This window comes from Nothobranchius furzeri, chromosome 13, assembly GCF_043380555.1.
Source record: "Nothobranchius furzeri strain GRZ-AD chromosome 13, NfurGRZ-RIMD1, whole genome shotgun sequence".
Taxonomy (NCBI): domain Eukaryota; kingdom Metazoa; phylum Chordata; class Actinopteri; order Cyprinodontiformes; family Nothobranchiidae; genus Nothobranchius; species Nothobranchius furzeri.
The window spans coordinates 48,866,836-48,892,267 of NC_091753.1; the positions used below are offsets into that span (position 1 = coordinate 48,866,836).

At 46.7% G+C, this 25,432-nt stretch overlaps 1 protein-coding gene across 1 annotated transcript; it reads right to left on the reverse strand.

Moving 5' to 3' along the window:
• Positions 1 to 1,846: 1,846 nt before the first annotated feature.
• On the reverse strand, positions 1,847 to 24,754 carry zbtb16b (zinc finger and BTB domain containing 16b). The gene is made up of 7 exons (XM_054742557.2): positions 24,626 to 24,754; positions 22,425 to 23,668; positions 17,829 to 17,926; positions 15,646 to 15,732; positions 6,826 to 6,996; positions 5,591 to 5,758; positions 1,847 to 2,294 (listed from the first exon to the last, which is right to left on the reverse strand). The coding sequence occupies exons 2-7, from the start codon at positions 23,582 to 23,584 to the stop codon at positions 2,065 to 2,067; spliced, it is 1,914 nt and encodes a 637-aa protein (XP_054598532.1). The 5' UTR covers positions 23,585 to 23,668; positions 24,626 to 24,754; the 3' UTR covers positions 1,847 to 2,064.
• Positions 24,755 to 25,432: the final 678 nt, after the last annotated feature.

Genomic DNA, 25,432 nt, shown 5'->3' on the forward strand with positions numbered 1-25,432 from the left:
AGAGTTGTGCCTGAATCCACACCGAGAAACACTTCCACACACAGTGTTACAAAGCTGTAATGAAGAGGGGATTTTACTGCACACATGGCAAGAAGAACAACCCTGATTGGATGCCAGGTCAAGCTTTGATCTGGTCCTGAGGTAGACAGACAGTGACATAATCTAAACAATGCTAATCACATCCTTCTAGGACACATCAAATAAAAGACAGCTGCATTATCACAACATTCACAGATCAAAGAAAAAAAAACCTTTGCAAACAAAAGTGCTCCATTTCTTTTGGTCCACCGAGGAAATCCATTTTTAGTGCATGTTCACGCATAATAGATACAATGAATGTGTGTTTTCCATGGCGCTGAGTGTTGTTGGCTGCTTACGAAGGCATGGGTGATGCCCACAGATGCCACGATGCGCCATACACCCAGAGATGTCAGTCCATTGTCACTTTGAAGGGAACAATTTCAGACGAGCATTTTCCATCAAAATTGCTTTGGACTTGCATCAGATTATCAGCCACTATCACAGCATGTTGCTTCCAGTTGCAATGTTGAGACAAAGTGGATCTACATGGCAGTCTCTTTAATCAACAACAAACAAACGCCCAGAAACACCGACCAACAGCACAGACCCGTGTACTCAAGCACATCAATGCTCTACCTACGAAAGAGGCACAAGGGAGGGGTCTTAATCAACTCTTATAAAACACACACACACACACACACACACACACACACACACACACACACACACACACACACACTAGGATGTTTGTCAAATCATATCAAATGTAAACAGCAAATTACTGTAATACAAAAATACAACGACTCTATAAGGCCCGTTTGAGGCTCACACGTGGACACCATGACAGTTTGTACGTTACAGCTACACTACGACTGACAACAACCTGCTCGTACCAATCAGACATCAGAATTTTCTCGTCACGTTTTATAAAAAAACTTTTTACACCTTTCTTTTTCCACTAGAAAATTTTGACTCTGTGATTTTTGTAAGACATCTATATATGGGCAATGATAAAAAAATAAACTACACTTAAAAGCCCTGTAGAGGCTTGTACCCCCCCTACACACACACACACACACACACACAGTTTGATCACAGATATTGAGACATTACCAAAGTAAACCTACTGATGGGGGAATAGTTTTCAGTGACTTTCAAACAGACTATGAAAAATGTGGAAGGGGGAGACGGAGCTCGCTCTACCAGAAAACGTCCCAAGAGACACAGGCTGTGGGGTGAGAACCAGCACATATTTGGTAACAAATAAACAACATAAATAGCAAAACCTATTACAAAAGCAGCTCAGATTGCGAGTGAGCCACTTTGAGTCAATAAACACCGACTGCATGAGAGACGAGGCAGTTAAAGAGCTCACGAGGTCAGCCTTTCAAGTAAAACATGCACGAAATACACAAAACTCCAAAAACAATAAAAAACAAAACAAAGTCACAGAAATTCAGGAGAATAGCGTTGCAAATGTCAGCTAATCGAGCCTTGGTGGAATTATTCTACCATCGGCTACACAATCGTAGCCGCCATTCAGAATGCGCCTGCTACACGGAGTCATCGTGATATTGATTTTCACCACAGCGGATCCTTCACTGATACAGTAATGAACTCTGAGTGAGATAGACAGGAAGGTTGTGTGCAGGAGGGCTAGAATAATGAAATCATCAGGAATCTGCCAAAGGTCGTTGATCAAATAAAAGTTTGAAACTATTGACTAAAAAAAACTTGAATCTCTTGACTTGATCCTGTTAGATTGACTTAAATTTTGTCTCACTGTGTCAAGTTGCGTCTAAAAGATTCAGGAGGAAAACAAATCGATCGATGGTGAAACCGATCATTAGTTGTGTAAACACCTTTGCATTTCTCTCTGTCCAGGAGAGATGATGCAATAAAAATAAAAATAAAAAAACAGTAAAAAAAATTTCTAACACCTCAACAGGAACGCACAATCCATCAGCATTAAAACCAGCAACACAGGTTTCCACCCAGTAGTGACAATGTTGTGTCAGACCGCGCCTGGGGTCCAAGTCCCGCTCAGACGTAACAGACATACAAGTAGGTTTTTTCTATCCTCCAGTCGGCCGGCACCTCCTCGGGTTTGTGGCCCTTCATGTGCTTCTGCATGGCAGCCAGGCTGGGGCAGAAGTCCTGGCAGATGGTGCACTGGTACGGAGAAGCTCCGTTGTGTGTGCGCAGGTGCTTGATCATGGCTGAGTAGTCTCGAGACCGTTGGTGGCACAGCTTACACTCAAACGGCTTCTCACCTACAAAACAAATCCTCAATGAGGCTTTAACCTTGCCTTTAATGAGTTATAACTTCATGAAAATGAGTTTGTGTGCCTAAATAGGAATGCTGTACTGGGCTGGCTTTAATTTAACGGCTGCATCAGAAGCTCTGCTGTTGAATGTATATTCATAGTTAAGATGTGATACACAACCTAGGTAACCACAGGGTGTCACACTTGAGCAGCAACTAACATAAAAAGAGACAAAATTGAAAATTTATACAACAGACATAACCACAACCCTAAGCCTTTAATAATTAAAGCTGCAGGTGCACTCAGACCTGTTTGATTAAACTGAAATGATGCAAATTTAAAATTCAGCATGAATTTCCAGCTGCTTATAAAATATGATAATAAAATAATAGGGGAATACTTTTCTGCAGGGCTGCAGATCACATCTTCTTGTGTATTCGCTCCTAAAGGCACGGCCGACTCCTCTGTTCTGTAATCTCTACAAAAGCAAGTGCGACTATTTTCATCTCAAGGATAAACGACTTCTATCAAAACTTGTGTATGTTTGTCAAAACGTTGTGGAAATAATCTCACATGATTATCTAGATGTAATGGGACTCATGATGAAATGATGAAAGATGAGTCAAAGCAAGAATGACACGTTTAACTATTTCAGAAAATTTAACAAACTAAGAAATTCTCTAAAAGGTAAACTGAAAAAGACTAACCGCGCGCTTGTGCACTCGTGCTTTCGAACAAAAATAATTGGTAATGTTATCAGACCTCCTTATTTGTTCTGACCGTTTTGGCTGATTAAGTGCCAAACAGGGTCACAAAATTGTGTTTGGGAGGAAAAACGGATTCAGTGCGTTTTTTTATCTTAATTAATTTCTGTTTAGCAACAAAAAAAAATCCGAACAGAAAGACCGATCTGCTTTTATGCTGCATCTGTGATTGCCTCTAAATACATGTGAGCCCTTTCTAGTGTGTCTGAGTTCTGTACGTCTAGCTGAGTTAATACAAATAATTAGGGTTTGAAGAAACTGTTGATATACTGAAATATTGCAATATTTCATGTAATGATACTGAACCAATATTTAAAAGCATAGGTGGGATTGAGGAGCTCCTCAAAGTATTCCTTCCACCGTCCGACTATAGCCTCAGTTGACGTCAGCAGCTCCCCATCCCCACTGTAAACAATGTGAGCGAGTTGCTGCCTTCCTCTCCTGAGGCGCCGGACAGTTTGCCAGAACCTTTTTGGAGCAGATCGATAGTCTTTCTCCATGGCCTCACCAAACTCCTCCCACGCCCGAGATTTTGCCTCGGCAACTGGCACTGCTGCACCCCGCTTGGCTATCCGGTACCTGTCTGCTGCCTCCGGAGACCCACAGACCAGCCACGCCCTGTAGGGCTCCTTCTTCAGCCTGACAGCTTCCAGAACCTCTGGTGTCCACCAACAGGTATGGGGGTTGCCACCACGACTGGCACCGGCCACCTTACGACCACAGCTAGCAACAGCCGCCTCAACAATCGCAGAGTGGAACAAGGCCCACTCGGAGTCAATGTCCCCCACTGCTCTCGGGACGCGGTCAAAGCTCTGCCGGAGGTGGGAGTTGAAGACCGTCTTGACAGGTTCTTCTGCCAGGTGTTCCCAGCAGACCCTCACTATGAGTTTGGGTCTGCCAGCTCTACACGGCATCTTCCCCTGCCATCTGATCCAACTCACCACCAGGTGGTGATCAGTTGACAGCTCCGCTCCTCTCTTCACTCGGGTGTCCAAAACATACGGCCGCAGGTCAGATGATACGACTACAAAGTCTATCATCGACCTGCGACCTAGGCTGCCCTGGTACCAAGTGTACCGGTGGGCATCCTTATGTTTGAACATGGTGTTCGTTATGGCCAAACTGCGGCTTGCACAGAAGTCCAATAACGAAACACCACTCGAGTTAAGATCAGGTGGGCCGTTCCTCCCAATCACACCCCTCCAGGTCAAGCTGTCATTGCCCACGTGAGCATTGAAGTCCCCCAGCAGGACAATGGGGTCTCCTGATGGAGCACTATCTAGCACTCGTCCCAGGGACTCCAAAAAGGGTGGGTACTCTGAACTGATATTTGACCCATAAGCACAAACAACAGTCAGGACCCGTTCCCCGACCCGAAGACGCAGGGAAGCTACCCTCTCATCCCCCGGGGTAAACCCCAACACACAGGCAGAGAGTCTTGGGGCTAGCAAAAAGCCAACCCCAGCCCTCCGCCTCTCACCCGGAGCAACTCCAGCAAAGGAGAGTGTCCAACCCCTCTCAAGGACTTGGGTTCCAGAGCCAGTGCTATGTGTCGAGGTGAGTCCGACTATATCTAGCCGGTACCGCTCAACCTCTGCCACAAGCTCCTGCTCCTTCCCCGCCAGCGAGGTGACGTTCCATGTCCCAACAACCAGTTTTCTTGTCTGGGGATCGGACCGCCAAGGCTCCCGCCTTGGTCTGCCACCCGATCCACATTGCACCGGACCCTTCATGTTCCTCCTGCGGGTGGTGGGTCCACAGTTGGATGAGCCCATGTATCCGGTTCGGGCTGGGCCCTGCCGGGCCCCATGGGTGAAAGCCCAGCCACCAGCCGCTCGTTCATGGGTCCCAACCCCAGGCCTGGCTCCAGGGTGGGACCCCGGTAACCCTCAGGGCCGGGTACTCCAACTCTTTGACTTTACCTCCATGAAAGATCCTGTGAACCGTTCTTTGTCTCACCCTTCACCTAAGACCAATTTGTCATGGGAGACCCTACCAGGGGCACATAGTGCCCCAGACAACATAGCTCCTAGGATCATTAGGGCACTCAAACTCCTCCACCACGAAAAGGTGACGGTTCAAGGAAGAGGTTTTATATTGGTTGTATTAAAACAAAGAAAACAATCTGAAGTTGTTTATAATTTACCGGTCCAGCCCACTTGGGACTAGATTTCCCTCAATGTGGCCCCTGAGCTAAAATGAGTTTGACACCCCTGCCCTACAGGCATAAGGGGTTCGGACCCGAGAAATGGAGAGCTGGTCTCGTGTGATGTCCGGTTCTGACCAGAGAAATCGCAAGCTAGGATTCGACACTCCCCATATTGTGATATAAAACGTATTGCCTCCCCAGTTTTTGGCTAAATATCGTATCATCTCTCCAGTATTGTGATACACATTGTATCGTCAACCTCTTGCTAATACATACCCCTGAACAGAATCCTCTAATAACTGCTTGTATATTTTAAGACCTACTCCCTGTCTCCTCTTTCAGCTCTAAACCATTATTTTTTGAGCCTGCTGTCCTTTCTGAACCCTCACCTGTGTGAACACGATAATGCGTCTCCAGTTGGTGTTTCAGGCTGAACCTCTTGCCACAGCCGTTGCACTCGTAAGGCTTCTCCCCCGTGTGGATGCGTTTATGGCCCCTCAGCGTGCCGTCGTCTCTGAAGCAGCTCCCGCAGAATTCACACTCAAACGGGTGATCGCCTGAAAACACAGTCGTGTCACGACAGCAGCCTCCAACACCAACACACAGTCACGGCGGGGAAGCATCAAACTTTATTGGTGACACACTGCACATGTAGCTGCATAGGTCAGTCTATCCAAACACGCTCATCAAGCAGGGGAATAATGCTCGTTCAGATGCTGCTAATGTTGTGACATGAGGAAACTCCTCTCGGTTGTCTGCTAATAGCTAATAAAAGTCCTCAAGACATGTGCTGCTCTGTTCTCTATACTGTAGTTAATCTGTTTCTCTCCTAGGCCAAGGGTTTGACTCATCTCCAATGACCTATGTGCCTCATTATCTCAGTGTCCACAGCAACAGCCAACTCAGAGGATACATTGCTCTCCTCATTACAGGCCCATTCTCCCCCAATCCCCCACCCCACTGTGGAGCAGATGACATTTACAAAATGTTACTTCCAAGCAGAATGGCATACAAACAAGATATGCCGCCATGGCCAAAACTCCCTTCACTTCTGTCTCTTCACATCAATTATGTATTTCTCCTGTCTAGACATCAAGCCATCCTGACAGCTGGTAGTGTTATTTAAGGTAAAAGAAGAAAAGGGGACATCTTTTCAGTAAATATCCCTTCGTCTCCTGCGGCACCAAGACTCACCCTCGGTACAACACAGAGACGAGTCACTTCCATTTGCCTTTCCTTCAATATTTATTTAGGTTTCCTCTTTCGTTTTTTGGTGAACCGCACAAGAAGTGACAGCCGTGAACGGCAGAGGCCCAAAGGCTGTCTTGAGATCCCCAAATATAAACAGGATGAAATTGCCCAAAATATGCACCGGCCACAGAGGTACAGTGCTGTCATCAGAGAGGTGAGTCATCTTATCGAGAGAGGGGAGAAGGAACAGTGGGAGAGGATGCGTGCAAATTGACTCGAACCTTACAGCCAATAACCCGAGGAAATTAACCCACTTACAGAAATAAACACAGCCGTCTTTGTCTCTCCCTCAACATATGCACACGTTTGACACCAGCATGTTCATGTTTTATGACAGCAGCTGACAACAGCGGTGGTGCGAGTGATCTCTTACCCGTGTGCGAGCGCAAGTGTCTTTTGAGGGTGGTGTGGCTGGGGAAGGGGCGCTCACAGTGGCTGCAGATGTAGCTGTGCATCCCCGCATGGACCTCCATGTGCTGCTGCAGGGCCTTCTGGGTCTGGAAGCGCTTTGCACACAGCAGACAGAACACCGCCATGTCAGTCCCTGGAGAACCCACAAGACACAGGCGCGGAGTTATTTCAGTAGCATACACAGACAGGGCCTTAAGTGGGGAAACTGGGTCACTTCAACTTTGTGTTGAGTCCTCTGAGGGAAAAGCTTCTTTCAAAGAGCAAGTGCCTCTACCTAAACTAACTCCCCTAAAAGCCCAGAGGCGCTTTCAGCTGCGAGTTTTTATACGTTCTATTTTCAACCATGAAAGTGATTGTTTTCTTTAAGAATTTCCCCGCACAATGCACAGCATGCCAATCACACAATCAATGGCTCCTTCCTGGTGTGTTAGATGTGTAATTATTCTCTTCATTCCCCATCAGGAGTCGGCTCCAGCCTGTGAAGTCCTCTGTTTCTGTGCTCAAAGAGCAGCTGATAGTGGCTCCACCCTAAATGATGCCTACACTATGCACTCCGTGCAGAATGTTAAGTAGTGATATCAAGCCATTAAAGGCAGGACCGCAGGAAAAAACACAATCCAGTTTAATCCTGTGTGTGACCTGGCATCTCTTTGGGGCTGCTTTCCTGTTTCATGGAGTGTGGAGAGGAATACAGATGGGGAGACGCTGGCAGGGGCAGTTTAAGTCAAAATGGCTTCGTGAAGAAGATCCACTGGCCGTCATACAGTCAACACGTGATCTACAGGCTGCATGCGCCAGAGCTCAGATCTTTTCCTGTGTTCATATCCGTGCAGGACTGGTGGGACTGGGGGACGGGTTAATAAGCAGATCTCACGTAGCGTGCATGTCCTGGAGAGCGAGGCTTTAATGTGAGATTATGAGGTCCTTATTTCTCTGTCTGCTCAGGTTGTGGATCATTTACAATGTGAGCAGGTCCCATTGCTCCTGACTCAGATTCAATCAGACATCTCCAGCGGAGGATCATTAGTAAACAGAGGACTGTGCCAGCACTTCATTGGAATTCAAGTGGGGTTGCTGTGTCGCATTTAAAATGCAGTCTGATGAGGTCCACTAAATCAAATCATTTGTTACTGTTATTGAAGTGCCTTGAGGCAACTGGCAATTAAATTGGAATTAACGCAGGGAAAGGGATACAGCACACTCATACTAAGAGGGAAGAGTGTCAGACACTTGCTTTAGGTTCAATCAAGTTAGCAGACAGACGAGCCTGCTCAAAGAAACGAACAAAACAAATTCACATTTTCACGAGTCAAACGCTGTCTTTCAGTACTGTTTACTAATCCATACATCACCACTTTTCTAATTCTTCACATTTCAACAATAACAAAGCAAATCTGTTTAAATTCCCTCGCTAAAACGAAGCTGGCGATTCCTAATCATTAACAAAAACCAGGATGGGAGAAAGGACATGTTCCCCTGAGCTCAACACTTCTCAGTGAGGCGATCTGGTGGAATGAACCACACCTTAGCCCATGGACTTCTGCACAAAGGGCACACAATAAGGTTCAGGCCCTCACTGGCCAGGCCTATTAGTCATAGCCTCCTCGTGCAACTGGTACAAAACCTGCCTTTATGCCGCCGCCTAATGACCAAGACCCTTTCTCACCCGCGGATCACAATATTTTAGTCGCAAACAAAGGGCCTTCAATTCTCACCGCCTCTGCAACTCCTCCCCACCCCCTGCACCTGCTGACCATACAGGAAATCATTCAGCTGTCTAACCAGCTTCATTTTCTGCCTGACTCATACCTCACTAATGCCTGGTCACTCAGTGACAGCGAGGGCAGCGTAATGATCAGTCTAAAAATGGCCAAAGACATTTCAAAAGCTGAACATGCAGTCTCTGTATGACCTGTGATGTTAAACTTCCTCCTCTTTCACCAGTTTGTGTCTAATTTATGTGCTTCCGCCAGCAGGGGGAGTTGTTTCTGTTAGTGTGACCACGCTGTAGGCTGAACACATCATAAAACACCTTGTGACTGCATCAAAGCAGCTTTAATCGGCCGCCATTAGCCGTCGCATCTCGTAGGCGCCAGTTTCAGAGCAGCTTGCATACTTCAGGCTGTGAAAGTTTGGTTTCTGCGCGGAGGTAAACCGCCACTCTGCGACACACTCGGCAGACGTTCACAGATGTAGACTTGATCCTTCTGTCACCGACAATCCCGAAACTTGAGAATAGAAATGACGAATATTCTGTCACAAGAATCTGCCTCTTGATCTGCGGTTGACACACACTGACAACAGCTCAGCAGCCGTTTTTTTTTTTTTTTCTTTTTATTCAGCTCAACTGACGGCTGAAAATAAAAATATACCAAATAATGTCTTGAAGTGTAAAAGAGAAACCTTTGGAGCCAAAGGAGTGTTTGTGCGCGTTAGCGGTGGCATTTCGCCTCGCTTGGCTCTCTGTTAACTTTTCAAACAAAAAAGGTTTTTGCGGTCGCTGAGTTTTTCTAGCAAGCTTTGGTGGGAGGTGCAGAGCACTAAAGTTGGCTGCCGTCGCCCCCGCTTTCTCACCCCTAACCACACACAAAAGGTCTGGGATTTGACCTTTCTGAGGCGCCGGCTGACCCCTCCGACCTCTGCCCCTCAGTGGGGTAAAATACCATCTAATCAATGGTTTTTCTTAAAGGCTGGAGAGTTGACTGAGCATTGTGTTTAGTGGCTGGGGGGTTAACAGTGGGCGTAATGATTTTCTTTTAAGCAAATCTACATTTACTGTGTGCATTATAGTACAGAGCTGCTCTTCTAATCCATGATTAGGTCAAAGACGGGAGACAGTTTAAGGCTCTAAAGTGGTTTTAGCGTATCTTCATTAGGACAGTATGTAAGCTCATGTGATTTAACGCGGTCTGCCGTCATACATCTGTCACGTATTGAGTCCAGCTGAGGTGGAAGCTAGCCAGGCTCTCACGCTGTCTGAGAAACAAAACCATGTGTCTAGGCAACCAGATAGGATCATGGTCCTCGTCAGGGTGAAGTGTTCGAGCTAATCCCTTCATTCACAAATGAGCGCAGCCTGTTTCTTTTCATGGGGGCAAACAATAGTTTCCCACCCTGAGAATCTGGGAGCAAACCCACTGCAAATTGGACAAAAGACTGTATTGGTGAGGACCACAAATTGGCTTAGATTTGTCCTCACTTTTCTCATTTGTTCAGATTGTCTGCTAGATTATTTCCTGTAAGTATAAAATTCAATACGTGTCTTTAGAATGTGAACTTTGCAGGAGTCTTGAGGGAAGTACTTGGATGTGAAATAAAGAAGAACCCCCAAACTTTATATCTGGGTCGGGCGTCAAAGTCAGAAATCCGACCAGAAGCCAGCTACCTGTACAGTTACGCTGAAAGCCAGCAGTGAAACTATAATACGGACTTGTCTTCAAACTGTATCCGTGTCTCGATGGATGGAGATTATGGAAGAACTACACACTATGGAAATAATTACGTGAGTTCAGACTGAAAATGCCATGAAAAAGAACTGAGGAATGGAATCCACACAAACTCCACGATTAAAGATGTTGAACAGTCGTTTAACTCATTCACTGCCAGCCGTTTCCTGATCACTAACGCCCTTCGCTGCCAGCGTTTCTCACCGTTTTTACTGTTTTTTTAAGAGTCACAGAACGTTGCGCGCTAGCATGATGTCGATGCCAAAACAACCAAAACAAAGAGGAGACTCACCTCTTACATCAGGAAGAAGCCACGTGTTTCAAGCGTTATCCGTTCTTTCATAATTGTTGTCGAATTGTGATCAGCAGACGCTTTTCCGGTTCGCGCCTCGCTTTTTTTTACAGGAACAGCCCAAAACGATCTCCTAACACATGGATGTGTTGCTTCCTGATCATGTGATCTGTGACGTATGCGGATGAAGATCGGCTTCAGGGCTGAGATGTTTGTTCTCTCAGTGCGGGGGCTCGCTCCGATGCTCAAACAGTAAAAAAATGCAAATGACGACTTTAGTCGTCATTGGCAGTGAATGAGTTAATCAGTGCAGTGGTCTCTGGTAGAAATGACTTTAGATCTGTCAGGCTTTTCAAATCTAGAGTTTCACCGTATATTTTTTATCAGAAGCTAATGCAGCAGATAGGTGTAGGAGACGTTTTTAATGTTCAGCCTGCACGAAAACTCAGTGAGCGATTACAATAAAAATAATATATAAAAATATTTATTCTGTGCTCCACACCTTTAATTAGACTTTTTTCTTTACTATGAATTGTGTATTGAACGTTTTATTTTCATCTTATATTATGTTTTGTGAGCATTATTTCCAATATTACAAGGAAATATATGTATTATTAAGAGTTAAAAAAAGGATGTGAAGATCTAATTTGTGTTTGTAACAAAAAACGGTGACTAGCTACGTCAGTAATGAGAAGTTTCCCACAGATTTCACAGTTTATAACATATCAGTGATGATCAAATGTGTGTGTGTGTGTGTGTGGGGGGGGGGGGGTAGTCTTAGTTCAGCATAAAAAAATCAAGCAGGCTACATTATGTGCAAGCCTTCACATGACTCGTGCATTCATGCTTATTGAAAGTACACACACACACACACACACACACACACACACACACACACACACACACACACACACTGCTACAGTACCTTAAATAACCCCAGGCTCTTATCAGTAGACTGCTAATCTACCCGAGTGACGAACAAACGACTCAATAATTAATGCAACACAAGATGCATGTTTAAGCACCATTCCATGGTCCGGCACATCGAGGTTACACACACACGCACACACACACACGCACACGCACGCACGCACGCACACACACACACACACACACACACAGACACACACACACACACCTAGAATGTTTACAGTATTCTATGCAACCACCAGCTTTTACATGAAATCTATCCACGTGCAAATGCATCTTGGTGGGTGGGCAGAGCTCAGGTCAGTTGAGGTAGAGGCTCGTACCAACTAAAAGTGGGCATTACCAGGGTGGCGCAGAGTGATGGCGGACGTGCATTTAGGCAGGCTAAAAGGTCTGCATTAAGAGGGATGCATTAAAGCTGGGCCTGTATCTGAATAGACTACAGGAAGGTTTAATTAGACTTGGTGAAGCAGCCTGTAACGTGTGGAAAGAGGGCAGCTGCTGTGAGCACTCGTACTCGCTCCTAAAGGCAAGGTGGCAAAAGGCTCAGACGCTAGGCGAGTTATCGTCTTGGTTCTTCCCCAAAAATAAAAAGGTTTGGTGCCTCGGATCGTCGTCCGGGCTTGGTGAGACAGACCCCTTTGTTGTGAGAGCACTTCGGAGACAGATCCATTCTTTATTTTGGGCACTGACAACTAGGTCAGAAGAGATGATGACAGAGCCGTGGTGAGGAGTAAACAGCAACACATGATGTTGTTTTCCTCTTATTCCTGGCATTCGACACCAGCAGCAATCCTCCTGCCCTCAGGAAGCCCCCTCCCCCGACTCCAGCAACCCACGGACGTTCACCTTTGACATATCAAAACGAGATTTCACTGTAAACTTGTGCTGAGTAGCAGAATGAGTAAAGTGCTTCAGATTAGGACCCCCCCCCCCCCCACACACACACACACACAGGGACACACGCAAGTAGCATTATGTCCCCTCCAGAGGACACGGACAGTGCTGCTGAGGGTCTGACGAGTGTTAATCTGCTAAAAGGAAACTCACTTGGCTCCCTGGTTGTGTCACAAAACACAAGTTTATTCCTCCATTTCCAGTCATAATCTCCTCCCGGCTGATTAAATTACCAGTGGTTGGTGTCACAGCCCGGGTGAGTGCGTCACAGCGGGCCAAGCCAAGATCATTACAAAATAAGAGCGTGATGTCCTCCTGTACCCTACTCTGGATACTCCGCCAAACTGAAACCGAGCTCTGGGTGTTAAAAACTCAGAGAGATGGGGGGGGGCATCGTTAACACCCCACCTCTCCATGTGCACATCCATTAAGTATTCATATTGTGGGTGCCACCAGGAGTTACAGTTACGTGCCAATGCTCCTGAGAGGGTTATCGCCTTTCTCTGACAGTAGCAGAAAAGGTGTGGGTTCAGACACCATTGGGCAAATGTAGCGTCAGACAACAGTCTCACTGCCGAACACCTGCAGAGCAGCTCGTTTACACATAGACGGGTAGGGCTGGGCGCCGTGGACAAAATCCCTATTCCCCCAAAACAAACAACTTTCAGTCTTTAATTTTCTCTTTTAAGGTGGATTTGAAAATGATTTTAGATTATTTTCAGAAGCCGAGCAAGTATCAAAATCACAAACGTTAGAGGAGGACAGAACGGACTTGGACGTGACCTGCTGAAATCAAAATGGGCAATGGAATCTCTGCTCGCTGAAAATATAAAATAAAAATGAAAAAGCTGAAAAAAGATTCAGAGAAAACTTACATCAGTGAAAATTTAAGCAGCTTTTAAAGAAGAAAAGTCTAGATGCACCTGAATCAGGAAGTAGAAGTCAGCTGGAGGAGAAAGTAGCTTCAGACCATAGACATGAACACGTAGATACGTGTGTCATTGGGCACTGGAGGGTGTGGCAGTGTCGCCGCCATATTGGATGGGTTCCTCACTCTCCAAACCCAAATGGTGAGCAACTATGCGCGTTTTTTGTTGCAACAACCGGCGTACTATTGAAAACAGATCATGTGGGATTACTATAGACTCTAGTTGGGATTTTATATTTTTATTTAATTATATTTATATTTTAGTTATGCTATACCATATATCTGATTTTAAGAAAAAGTGTAATAAAATGTATTCTTCAGTTGGTTAAACCTTCCTCAGTAGAAATAAATGCACCGGAGGCCGATGGGAACTCATCCAAGATGGCAGCCCTCTCTTATGCCAGCTCCATGGGGTCTACATGTCGTTTATGATGTCTGTAGGTGGAGCTGGTTCTGGAGCTAAAACGGATCAGTGGTTTCCCCCGACTTTGTCAGAACCTGTGCTCGGCATCATTAGCAGCCCAGCTATGACGTTTTTTCCGACTTCTGGCTAAACTGTTCTGTCTCTGTCGTGGCATCCTCCATCTTTTTCTTTCCCTTTCAGGGTGCTCATTTTTTCTAGCCATGTAACCTGTTCTGCAGCAAGAGGCTAAAGCTACATGAACATTAGCCATTAGCATTTTCATTGTGGCTCTGTTCCAGCCATTGGTCCAGACCAGAGCAACACTTAATGAGTGGCTGTTCATCTGTTCTTTATATCAACGTTCTAGCAACCCATTCTCAACCTATCTAGGAAGTTAATTTGAAATATGTATTGTTATTGTTTCATCACCCAGTCCTACTAATAAGCATTTTTCAACTTTCATTATACAAAGTTATACATCAGTGTGTGAATGTGTGTGTGTGAATGGATGAATGATGCACTGTGGTGTAAAGCACTTTGGAGTCCTTACTCTGAAAAGTGCTATACAAGTGCGGGTCATTAATCATTTTATCAAATACAGTTCTAGAAAGAGAACAGGCACTTCCTGTCTTGATCGTCGGGCCTTCATCAACCGCACTTATTTGTGTTTTTTATTATTTCAATGTTTTTTGAACGTGGTAGAAACTTCAGCAAGCTGACGTTCGAAGCAAGACCTTCAATATTTTTGTAAACTCTTTTGCAAATGCTGTTCAAAATTGAAATCTTAAAGGTCAACTTTGCTCATTTGCTTAGTAGGACCTTGTAGTTTGTTCTCTAGGAAAAAAGCTCTGTGCGCCTGCTTCAGGAAGTAGAAGTCAGCTGAGGGAGAAAGTAGATTCAGACGGCAGGATTTGGAGTCTTGTTTCCTAATGTTTGGACATCTTGCCTCTGATTGGCCATCAGCAACACAACTCTACCACTGACTGTTCTGCAACGTTGAGGTTTTATCTCCACAAGTAACACAAACCTGAAGGAGTTCTGCTGTTTGGTGGAGTTGCTAATGCTAAAGGTTAGCTTCTACTAGTTTCCTGGACGCTAAAACAACCGCCTTGCCCGTCGTGAGTAAAGATGGGTGAGTCCATGAATGTATGTCGTAGATCTGCCAGGATTTTCTAATCCTAGAATTTTATCATCAGTTTTTTATCAGAAGCTAATGCAGGAGATGTAGGAGGCTATTTTCTGTTTTCTGCATGAAAAACTCAGAGTAACTGATCATTTTCAAAAATAAGTAAAACAGGTTTCTTGGTGAACCTGCACCTAAAGTATTTCTACATTATTTTCTTGTTTACTTTTAAATCTGACTCACTGTTTATTCTTTATAGCGGGACAATAAAGGGATTTTCTATTCTATATTATTTATTATATCTCTTCTACAACTTGCTACAGCCCATTGAGATTTTGGCCAAACTTCTTCGATCCTTTTTGAAAACTCAGATATACAATCTAAATATGTGCTTTTATTTTTTTAATGTCAGACCATTGAGAAACACTGAAGTGTTTGCAAGGTGACAAATTTTTCACCCGCCATCCCAGTGGAGGTGAGGATCGTGTGTCTGTGAAGCTGTAACGCCGCTGCTGTGAGGCTTTAGCTGTGGCCTGGATGCCAGGAGATGTTGGCATGTGGTGTGTGAGAGGACCTCCCACCTCCCTGTTGATAAATTACGGAGCTCCATGACAGGAACACGTGAACCCAGCCAGCATGACGAGCAAGTTCCGATCTGTGATCTGAAGTCTCATAGTCGGGGCTTACTCAACAGCTCAATGCGTGCTGCCCAAGTTAAACGAAGCGCGCGCGCGCGTGTGTGTGTGTGTGTGTGTGTAAATACCTGTGTGTGTTTGCCTGTGGGCTTCCAGAGCATCCTCAGAGGAGAACGTTGCTCCACACTGATCGCACACCAGAGCCTCTGCAGGAGCTGTAGGTGACAGTCGCACATTTACATTAAGTCTCACCGTTGTTCCTTTAGCATTTCAAGAGTGGAAATAAAATGACCCAAAAGGAGTTCAGTCGGACGCTCTTGTGATTTTCAGGCGTTAACAAAAAGGACCAAACGTGCGTGGTACAATGGAGCCGGGGACAGCACCGTGAAAACATGGCTGGGGGCCAAATAAAAGCACCGGACGGGGTGCAATGGTCCTTGTTCTTGAGGAAAAAGGGAGCAGAGTTGAAGAGTTTTATTTACCGTGGTCTGTTATCAGCCTGTGAACAGTGAGCAGGCTGCCAGTCTACAGAAGGACTGGGTGTTCTGTGTACAGCAGACACTTCCTGCCTGCGGCACATCCCTTTATCACAAAACAAATAAAACACACACACACTTCAGAGTCAACACCCCAAATCTCATCACATGGACTGTAACTCCAGCTCCCAGGTCACCTCTGGAATGCCCTTGTCTATTCTGATGAAGACATGAAAGAGATGAGCATGCATACATTCAGCCCTTGTTGTGCACTCACCTCACACCTGCACACACGTACACACACACACACACACGCTCTCACACACACACAGCTGTTTGGATGTGGGTTGGCTCTCACTGAGATGTAAATCGGTTTCAGATCCATACTGGCCCAGGGCTCATTCACTGATCTATTTTCTGCTCAGCTGGCTTTAAATGAAGTTAAAATGACTCATTAAAACACCCACAAGCTTTGGGAACTCTGTGTTCTGCAGCCTAAATGTGGTCCTCTTTCAACTCGCACGATGCCTCTGCACACAGACGGAGCGCCACAGCTCCCAGAGCAAATAAAACACACACACGCACGCACACACACACACACACAGAGAAAATGCCCAGATCTGCTCATTTCTAAAAACAACACTTTCTGAAAACGTTTTGTTTCACGGAACAGAAACAAAACTCGGCTCGGCGCAGCCCCGCGTAGCAGGAACGGTGGATCCTGATGTTGTTTGACGCTGTCCAGCGTGGTGTGTTGTCGTGTGAGATTGTGTGATAAGGGAAGAGGAGAACATAGTGCATTGTCTTGTGCAGTCAAAGGCACAGAGTGTGCTCTCATCCATAAACCATCAAACTGTCTCCAGACGCGGCTGCAATCGTCCTCCATCAAAACACTTTGTCTGGCATACCAAAATAAGAGCCAGCATCGAGCTGAATACCAAATCAGCCCATTAGAGCGGTGGAGCACTCGCTCCTTAGCAACCAGCGGGATCTAAGGCTGCTATACTGAAATACACGGCGACAAAGAAATGAGATCCGCATCTCTTGTTTGCTTTTTCAAGTATTATAGGTTGACACGTTGGATGGGGAGAGTTTATGCAAAAATTCAAATTGGGTTAAAGGTGCTGCTGTTGCAGATGCCACGTTGAACAGAGAATCAAAGCACGCTGTGAAGGTCTGAGAGTGATGCGAAACAGTGTTTGTGTTTAGGGTTGTGTGGAGGGAAAAAAGGCACGACTCAGGTGAAGTTTAAAGGAGCAGATTCCCTCTCATCTGTCATTCCTGAACAATCCTCACGGAGCAGGCGGAGGGGACAGGGACTCTGCCTCGTCTGTGCATGCGTTCAAACCGCCGGATCTGCTTTAGTTTCATTTTTAGTCTCTAGCCCCCCCCCCCCCCCCCCCTATTTTGGATAAAGTAGCTGGGAGAGCAGTCAGGTCTGATTAAGTCTGCATTTGGGTACAGTGTGTTCCTGGACACACATCTGCGAGCAAGCCATCACACACGCTTCGGAACACTGGCAGAACACCCAGGCCTGCCGGCAGCTGATGATGTCATCACTCAGAAGGGGCAGAGCTGGCGAGCCGCCAGAGTCTCCCAAAAAAAACCAAAAAACAAAAAAAAAAACCAGGAAGGATTCAAATGGAGAGAGACAGGAGAGGGAGGGACCTGGAGCGTGGAAGAGAAAGCATGATTCAAGTACTGGAGCAGCACTAACTGATGTGGGAGGAAACGGGGAGGGGGGGGGGGTGAACAGGTGCACGTGAAAGGCCGCACCGCTGTATCAAGAGAGTTGATCAGCGCTCTGACGTGAGTGTGTGTGAGTTACTGAATACCTGTGTGAGACAGCGTGTGCATCCTGAGCCTCATGCTGTCCTGGAAGTGTTTGCCACAGTATTCGCAGCTGTTGCCCTTTTCCTCGTTGTGCAGCCTCCTGCGAACAGACCAACACGGACGTGAGATGAGAACGCTGCCAGAAACTCCCGTTTCACCTTGTTGATCAACCCAATAACACCCGTGGCCGCAGCAGCAACCCTGGAAGCATCATCGCCCCGATGACGAGAGGAAAATGTTTTAGTTCAGACAAGAAAACCTCGCTGAACGCAGCGTCGTTGGTCTGAGAGCTGCGTGTGAGCATCAGAACGCATGAATGCTGAAAGAACACAGACAATAGGATATCTGGCTAATTTCAGAGTGTAGACATCCACGTGTCTACACACACACACACACACACACACACACACACACACACACACACACACACACACACACACACACACACACACACACACACTACTTCTGCAACTCCAATGAAAGGGAGATGATTCGCTGTAGCTCTGCCGGCAGCAGAACCTATCATATCACACACAATCTGAGCATGTGAGGCATCTGCACTGTTGTCCTCACATCACCCCCCACCCCCCACCCCCACCCCCCCAGCACAGCAAATGGACTAAAAGCAGGGCGGCTCAAACACACGTGCTGCTTAAAATAAACAAAACCTGAGATGCAATTTAACACATGACATTAACGTCACCAGAAAAACAAATCAGCCCTTCTTTCCAGCAAGTCATCCTGTTTGTTCTATGGAAGACGATTAGGGCGGTGAAAAGGGAGAGAAGAATACAAATATTCTGACTTCTGAGATTAAAGTCAAAATTCTGAGATTAATGTCGTGAATCTTGAGAACAAAGTCAGAATTTTGAGATTAATCTAAAAATTCTATTAATGTCATGAATCTTGATAATAAAGTCCAAATTCTGAGATGTCATTAATCTAGAGCAGGGGTGTCAAACTCATTTTAGCTCAGGGGCCACATTGAGGGAAATCTAGTCCCAAGTGGGCCGGACCGGTAAATTAAAAACAACTTCAGATTGTTTTCTTTGTTGTAATACAATCAATATAAAACAAGGCTGGAGCCTGAGGACAGTGTATCCAAAATACCGGTAATACAAGTGTAACACCTGAAGTGTACTTGAAAATTAAAAAAAAAAAGTCAATAAATAAATAAAAAACATTCCTTAGTGATTCAAAGAGCTTACACAGATCACATGGTTAGGTCAGTTTCATGCAGCACTTAAAGTATATTTGACTCATTTTACTTTACATCTTTTAGCTTTCACCAGCACATCAGTATCAGAAGTCACATCCTGAGTGGCGGCCAATTTCAGGATGTGATTCAAGTTCTTGTGTGAGCCTTGAGCGCAGCTTTGTTTTATTTATACTCATTACAGAGAAAACTTGCTCACAAAGATAAGTTTATTTTCACTCTACATTGTAAAGTTTGAAAATAAAGTTTACACAACCATTTTGCGGGCCGGATTTAACCCGCTTGCGGGCCAGAGTCGGCCCACGGGCCGCATATTTGACATCCCTGATCTAGAGATTGTCATAAATTTAGAGATTTTTCAGAATTCTGAGATTAAAGTTAGAATTCTTAGAAAAAAAGTCAGAATTCTAAGATAAATGTCATAAATCTGGAGATTTTTCAAAATTTGACATTAAAGACAGAATTCTTTTTCTTTTTTATTTTAAGTGGCCCAAATCCTGTTTCCTCACATTATTCTGATTCATTTAGTTCAGATTAATGTTTGGGTCCTGCTCATTGAGGAAAGCTCATGTTCTCTTAGGGACATCTGCATTTAACATTTCAGGTTGCATCATTTTCCTCCCTATATGCAGACGCTTTAGTACCATCTCGATACTTAAAGACTAAACATAATTAGATTTTTAACTTGGTGTTAACTGCTGCCATCTTAAAAAATTTATACACCCAATTTATAAATGATGCATCTTAATCCCATTTTCCTGGTGTTTTTGCGTCTAAAACTGTGCTTAGAGACGCTCACCAAACCACACCAGCAAATGTCAGTCAGCAGCTCAGGTGTATGCTCAGTGACCTGGTTACAGACCTACAGCTACTTCACCACGTCCTCAAGCTGAGCCACCGACTCGGCTCCTTTAACCTGCGGACATCTGTGTGTCTCTGTGAGTAAGGAGAGCATCTCGAAATATCCCACAGGAAGCTCTTTTTAAATTTTTTCTTCTGGCTCTTGAGTGGCCCGTCCGTCCGTCCGCCTGCTTTACCTCCCTGAGGTGCCGGATGGTGGACCAGAGTCTCCTCGAAGCCGTACGGACGTCTTCCTCCATGGTCTCACCGAACTCCTCCCATGCCTGGGTTTTATCCTTGGCGACCACCCAAGCCGCGTTCCGCTTGGACTGCCGGTACCCGTCAGCTGCCTCTGGAGTCCCACAGGCCAAAAAAGACCTGATAGGACTCTTTCTTCAGCTTGACAGCATCCCTAACCGCCGGTGTCCACCAGCGGGTTCGGGGGTTGCCACCACGACAGGCACAGATGGTCCTGTGACCACAGCTCCGGTCGGCTGCCTCAACAATGGAGGCACGGAACAGGGTCCATTCAGACTCAGTGTCCCCCGCCTTCCCCAGAACATTTTGGAAGTTCTGTCGGAGGTGGGAATTGAAGCTGCTTCTGACAGGAGACTCTACCAGACATTCCCAGCAGACCCTCGCGATACGTTTGGGCCTGCCTGGTCTGACCGGCATCCTCCCCCACCATCTGAGCCAACTCACCACCAGGTAGTGGTCAGTTGACAGCTCCGCCCCTCTCTTCACCCGAGTGTCCAAGACATGCGGCCGCAGGTCAGATGAAACAACAACAAAGTCGATCATCGAGCTGCGGCCTAAGGTATCCTGGTGCCAAGAGCACATATGGACACCTTTATGTCTGAACATGGTGTTCATTATGGACAATCCATGACTGGCACAGAAGTCCAATAACAAAACACCACTCGAATTCAGATCAGGGTTCCTCCCAACCACACCTCCCCAGGTCTCACTGTCGTTGCCCACGTGAGTCTCCCAGCAGAACGAGGGAGTCACCAGAAGGAGCGCTTTCCAGCACCCCCTCCAAGGTCTCCAAAAAGGGTGGGTAGTCTGAACTGTAGTTTGGTGCATAAGCACAGACCACAGTCAGAACCCGTCCCCCCACACTTAGGCGGAGGGAGGCTACCCTCTCATTCACAGGGGTAAACCCTAACGTACAGGCACCAAGATGGGGGGCAACTAGCATGCCCACCCCTGCTTGGCGCCTCTCAGTGGGAGCAACTCCAGAGTGGTAAAAAGTCCAACCCCTCTCAAGGAAACTGGTTCCAGAGCCAGAGCCATGCGTTGAGGTGAGTCCGACTATATCTAGTCAGAACCTCTCAACCTCACACACCAACTCAGACTCCTTCCCCACCAGAGAGGTGACATTCCATGTGCGTAGAGCCAGCTTCTGTAGCCGAGGATCAGACCGCCTAGGGCCCCGCCCTCGACTACCACCCATCACACACTGCACCTGACCCCTTTGGCCCCTCCCACGAGTGGTGAGCCCACGGGAAGGGGACCCATGTTTCCTCTTTGGGCTGTGCCCGGCCGGGCTCCACGGGTGAAAACCCGGCCACCAGGCGCTCGCCAACGTGCCCCACCTCCAGGCATGGCTCCAGAGGGGGGGCCCAGTGACCCACGTCCGGGCGAGGGAACACGGTTTCCATTCATATAATTCATCATAAGAGGTCTTCGGGCTGCTCTTTGTCTGATCCCTCACTTAGGACCTGTTTGCCATGAGTGACCCTACCAGAGGCAGAAAGCCTCAGACAACTTAGTTCCTAGGATCATTGAGACACTCAAACCCCTCCACCACGGTGAGGTGGCAGCCCAGGGAGAGTGGCACGCAGCTGATATGTCAGCCGCAGGTGTGAACAAGTGACGGCTGTGATCCTAACCGCGGACTAATACTCGTCATCTTTCTAATGATTAGTGATTAGTGACTTTAACATCTGCAATCCAGTTAATGAGTTTTTCAAGGAAATAGTTAGATTTTGTTTTTTGTTTTTTTGTTTTTTTTTGGTGCTGTGACAAATTTAGACTGACAAGCTCATAAAAAGGCAAAAATAATCAAACGGGGAATACAAATGAGAGCAGAGCGAAGCCGCGAAGTACAAGTCATCCATCGTGTCGGCGAGGCGTCCAGCCAGGTCCCTGCTGAGACACTCTTCTTTGTTGATGCAAAGGAATGCATATCAAATAGCCTGAGAGACGGGCTGTTGTCGGACGCACGTTCACAAAAAATCAAGCAGAATAAAAAAACTAGGGCTGTGTAAGTAATGTTTTTGTCACACCGAGGCCCCTTTGTATCAGTCAGCTCACAAAGACCCAGTTTTAAACTTCCCCACACGTCGTCGTGGCGAAGACGTGAGCGCAGGTGTCCCTCAGAATAAATTATCATATTTACTGTTGCTCCTTCCAGCCTTTCGCTCGGTTTGTGAACAAGAGGAATCCTCTAAATCAGGAAACGGTTCGGTTTGAGACTGCTCATGTCTGTCATGCTTTAGATGTACGTGCTGAGATTAAACGTGTGTGTGTGTCTCACCTGTGCTGCTCTATAGCCTGCCTGCTGTGCAGCTGAAGGCCACATTCTCCACAGCACTGCTGGCTCTTAGCGTGGCCCTCGTGTCTCATCCCTGCTGCAAACTGGCCCAGTCTGCTCAGGAGCTCCCTGTGGCGCAGCCCCTGGTGCAGCAGACCTCCGTAGGCCCTGGGATCCAGCGGCATGACCAGCGACGGGGCCTTTGAAATGGTGACTGGCAGCCCCTCCGCTGTGTGGTTGGAGCCCATGGAATAGATGGAGGCCAGGTGTTTGTCGGTGATCCCGGGAAAAATTTCCAGAGCGTTTGCCGCCACTTGCCCTCCGTCTTCGGGGCTCGTGTGAAGCTCGCGAGCACTGGTGATCACGCTGCCTCTCAGGGGCGTCCCTGGGCCCTCGTCTCTGGGCTGGTCAGACATGCAGCTTCCCTCCCCAGCGCTGGAGGATCTGCCCTCACAGCTGCTAGCGTCGTCCACCTGCATGTGCTCTGATTTGATGCTTCTGACCACATCCAGGGATGAGTCCTGGGATACATCTTTGCCGTGACGCTGAGCCTGCTCGGAACTCTCCATGTTGACCTCAATGCCCAGCTTGGGGCTCAGTTCAGGAGCCGCATCAGGCTCTGGACCCGGAGAGCTCCTCTCTGTCATGTGGTACAGTGCCAGGTGGTGTAGGTCAGTGGGAGTGGCGCAGTTGCTTCCACCCTGTATGGAATGCTTCTTGGACATCAACATGTGTCTCCAGTGCCTGGCCCGGCCGTGGTCACTGTGGTTCCTCACCGCCGCCTCCTCGCTCTCCTCCGCCTGAATGGTTTCCAGCACTTTCAAACACTGCTCCTCCAGGTACTCGATCTCCAGTATCTCCGCGGCGTACAGCAGGTCATCTAGGTCCTCAGCTGTCGCCTGGAGCGAAGCGGTGTAGGCGTACTCGAGGATCTGCTGGAAAGTCTTCGGGGACAAGAAGTCCAGGGCGTAGCGCAGGCTGCTGCGGTGGAACAAGATCTCAAACATCTTGCTGGTGCAGGCCAGGACGGTGCGGTGCGCTGGAAACTCGTGGCCATCCACCGTGATGATGACATCACACAAGGTGCCGGTAAGACGCAGCTGGTTGGCCCGCTGCAGGAGCGTGCTGGGATGAGAGGGATTGTTGAGCTGGAGAACACCCATGTTTGTCAGAGCAGAGGCACTTGGACCTCAGCATGAGGTGTGGTCGTGTCCTGCCTGCTTCACTGGCTCCAGCTGGTCGTAGCTCTGTTTGGGTGGAGGAGGAAAGGCAAACTGACTCACAATACCATAAAAAAGGCTGTTAATTACACTCCAGTGGACACTTTTATCTCTGCTCAATCAAAAGGAATAGTTTAGACATATTTTGAAGCAAAGCATTAAATATTAAATCACAATCGGTGAAATCTGCACTGCCGAGTGGTTCCTTCAGAGGTCTTGTTTGATGCACCCTACATGTTTATGTATTTTAATTAAGAATCAAAGGCAGACAGCAGGTCGATACGCGCGGAGCAACAGTTTCCACTGCGGGTGATTAATCTGAGGTCTGCTGGAGCGCGGTCACGTCGCTGGAGTAGCGTCTGCATACTGAGAGGTGACGGTTCACTTTGTCAAGCTACACGCGCGCGCACACACACACGCACTCGCGCTTCAACAGGTAGGATTATCACAAACAACTCTGAAGAACGCTGATAGTTACCAGATGACGCGTAAACGTGTCAATAAGTTAATAAACTCCAAATATCTGACTGACGCGTAAAAATGAGCCGACGTCCGGACGCACGCGCGTTTCCCCCCGCATCATTAGAGGATGAGTCTTGATGCTTTAGTACCTCCGGACCTCTCAGCTGCTCCTGCAGGGATCAGGGACGCTGGCACTCGGCACCCTCCACAAACCGCAACCTCGGAGCGCATCAGGTGCGGACGCGCAAAACCCGCGTTTATTGTTTAGACGCTCTGAGACAAACGGACCCCTCTCCGAAAACAACACATGAGCCTCGCGGTGAGCGGAGCAGACTCGGACAGTTAAGTTTTATTACTCTTTAATAAAGACAGAAAGACAAACTTGTGATGATTTTTGAGACGAATCTAAAGAAACCAGCGCGAATAACGGACACGAATCCTAAAGATTTCCCTTTTAAACGGAGAGACGCTGAAAAGTTGCTCTGAGCGCAAACAGCTGGAAGGAGTCTGAGCTGTTCTTACCTCCGTCTCCTACCGCTGATTATCCAGCCAACATCATGCTTTCACATTTCACACAACCCGCTCCAAACTCGCTCCTGCTCCAAGTAAGCGAATCATCACCCCGCCACGACACGTCAATCCTCACGCAGGAGAACCGCACTTCCGACAGGAACCTTCAAAATAAACCCACGTGGCGAAGCAGGAAGGCGAGGAAGCTGCAACTCTGTAATTGAAAGTGCTTAAATCTAAATATGCATTTTATTTTATATTTACCCCAAAGCTGTATTAGCTATTAAATCTGCAGACTTGTGACCGAATCATGAATTCAGGAACCCGTTCATCTGTTTTAGAGGTTTTAGGCACGAGAGAATGGAGCTTTTCACACAAGAGGAGCAGAACGTTTTAGGACCTCACACCGTTCTGGTAATCTGGTGAGATGTCGCTCTCCCCTCACTGAAGCCTCCCTTCAAAGTGAAAATGAGTTTGTTTTTTATAATCAGAGTAAAAATCCAACTAGCTTCTAAATTTAGTTTGTAGGAGTTTTAAAAACTGTATTTAGTCGGTATCAAGTTCTCATCTCAGACTTTATTTACACCTTTACTCACCTAAACACCACACCATGGCTATTATTAGCATTAGCAGAACATCTTGTGTATTAAATATATTGAAACTCATTGAACCTCATAAACATAAACGGTGTTTGGGAGTGACGAAACATAAATCTTCCTTTAAGGCTTTCTTAAAAATTAAAGTGACAGTGTGTATTTTCCCAGTAGATAGAGGACAGTACATACCTAAATCACTGCAAGGAAGCTGTATTTTTGTGTT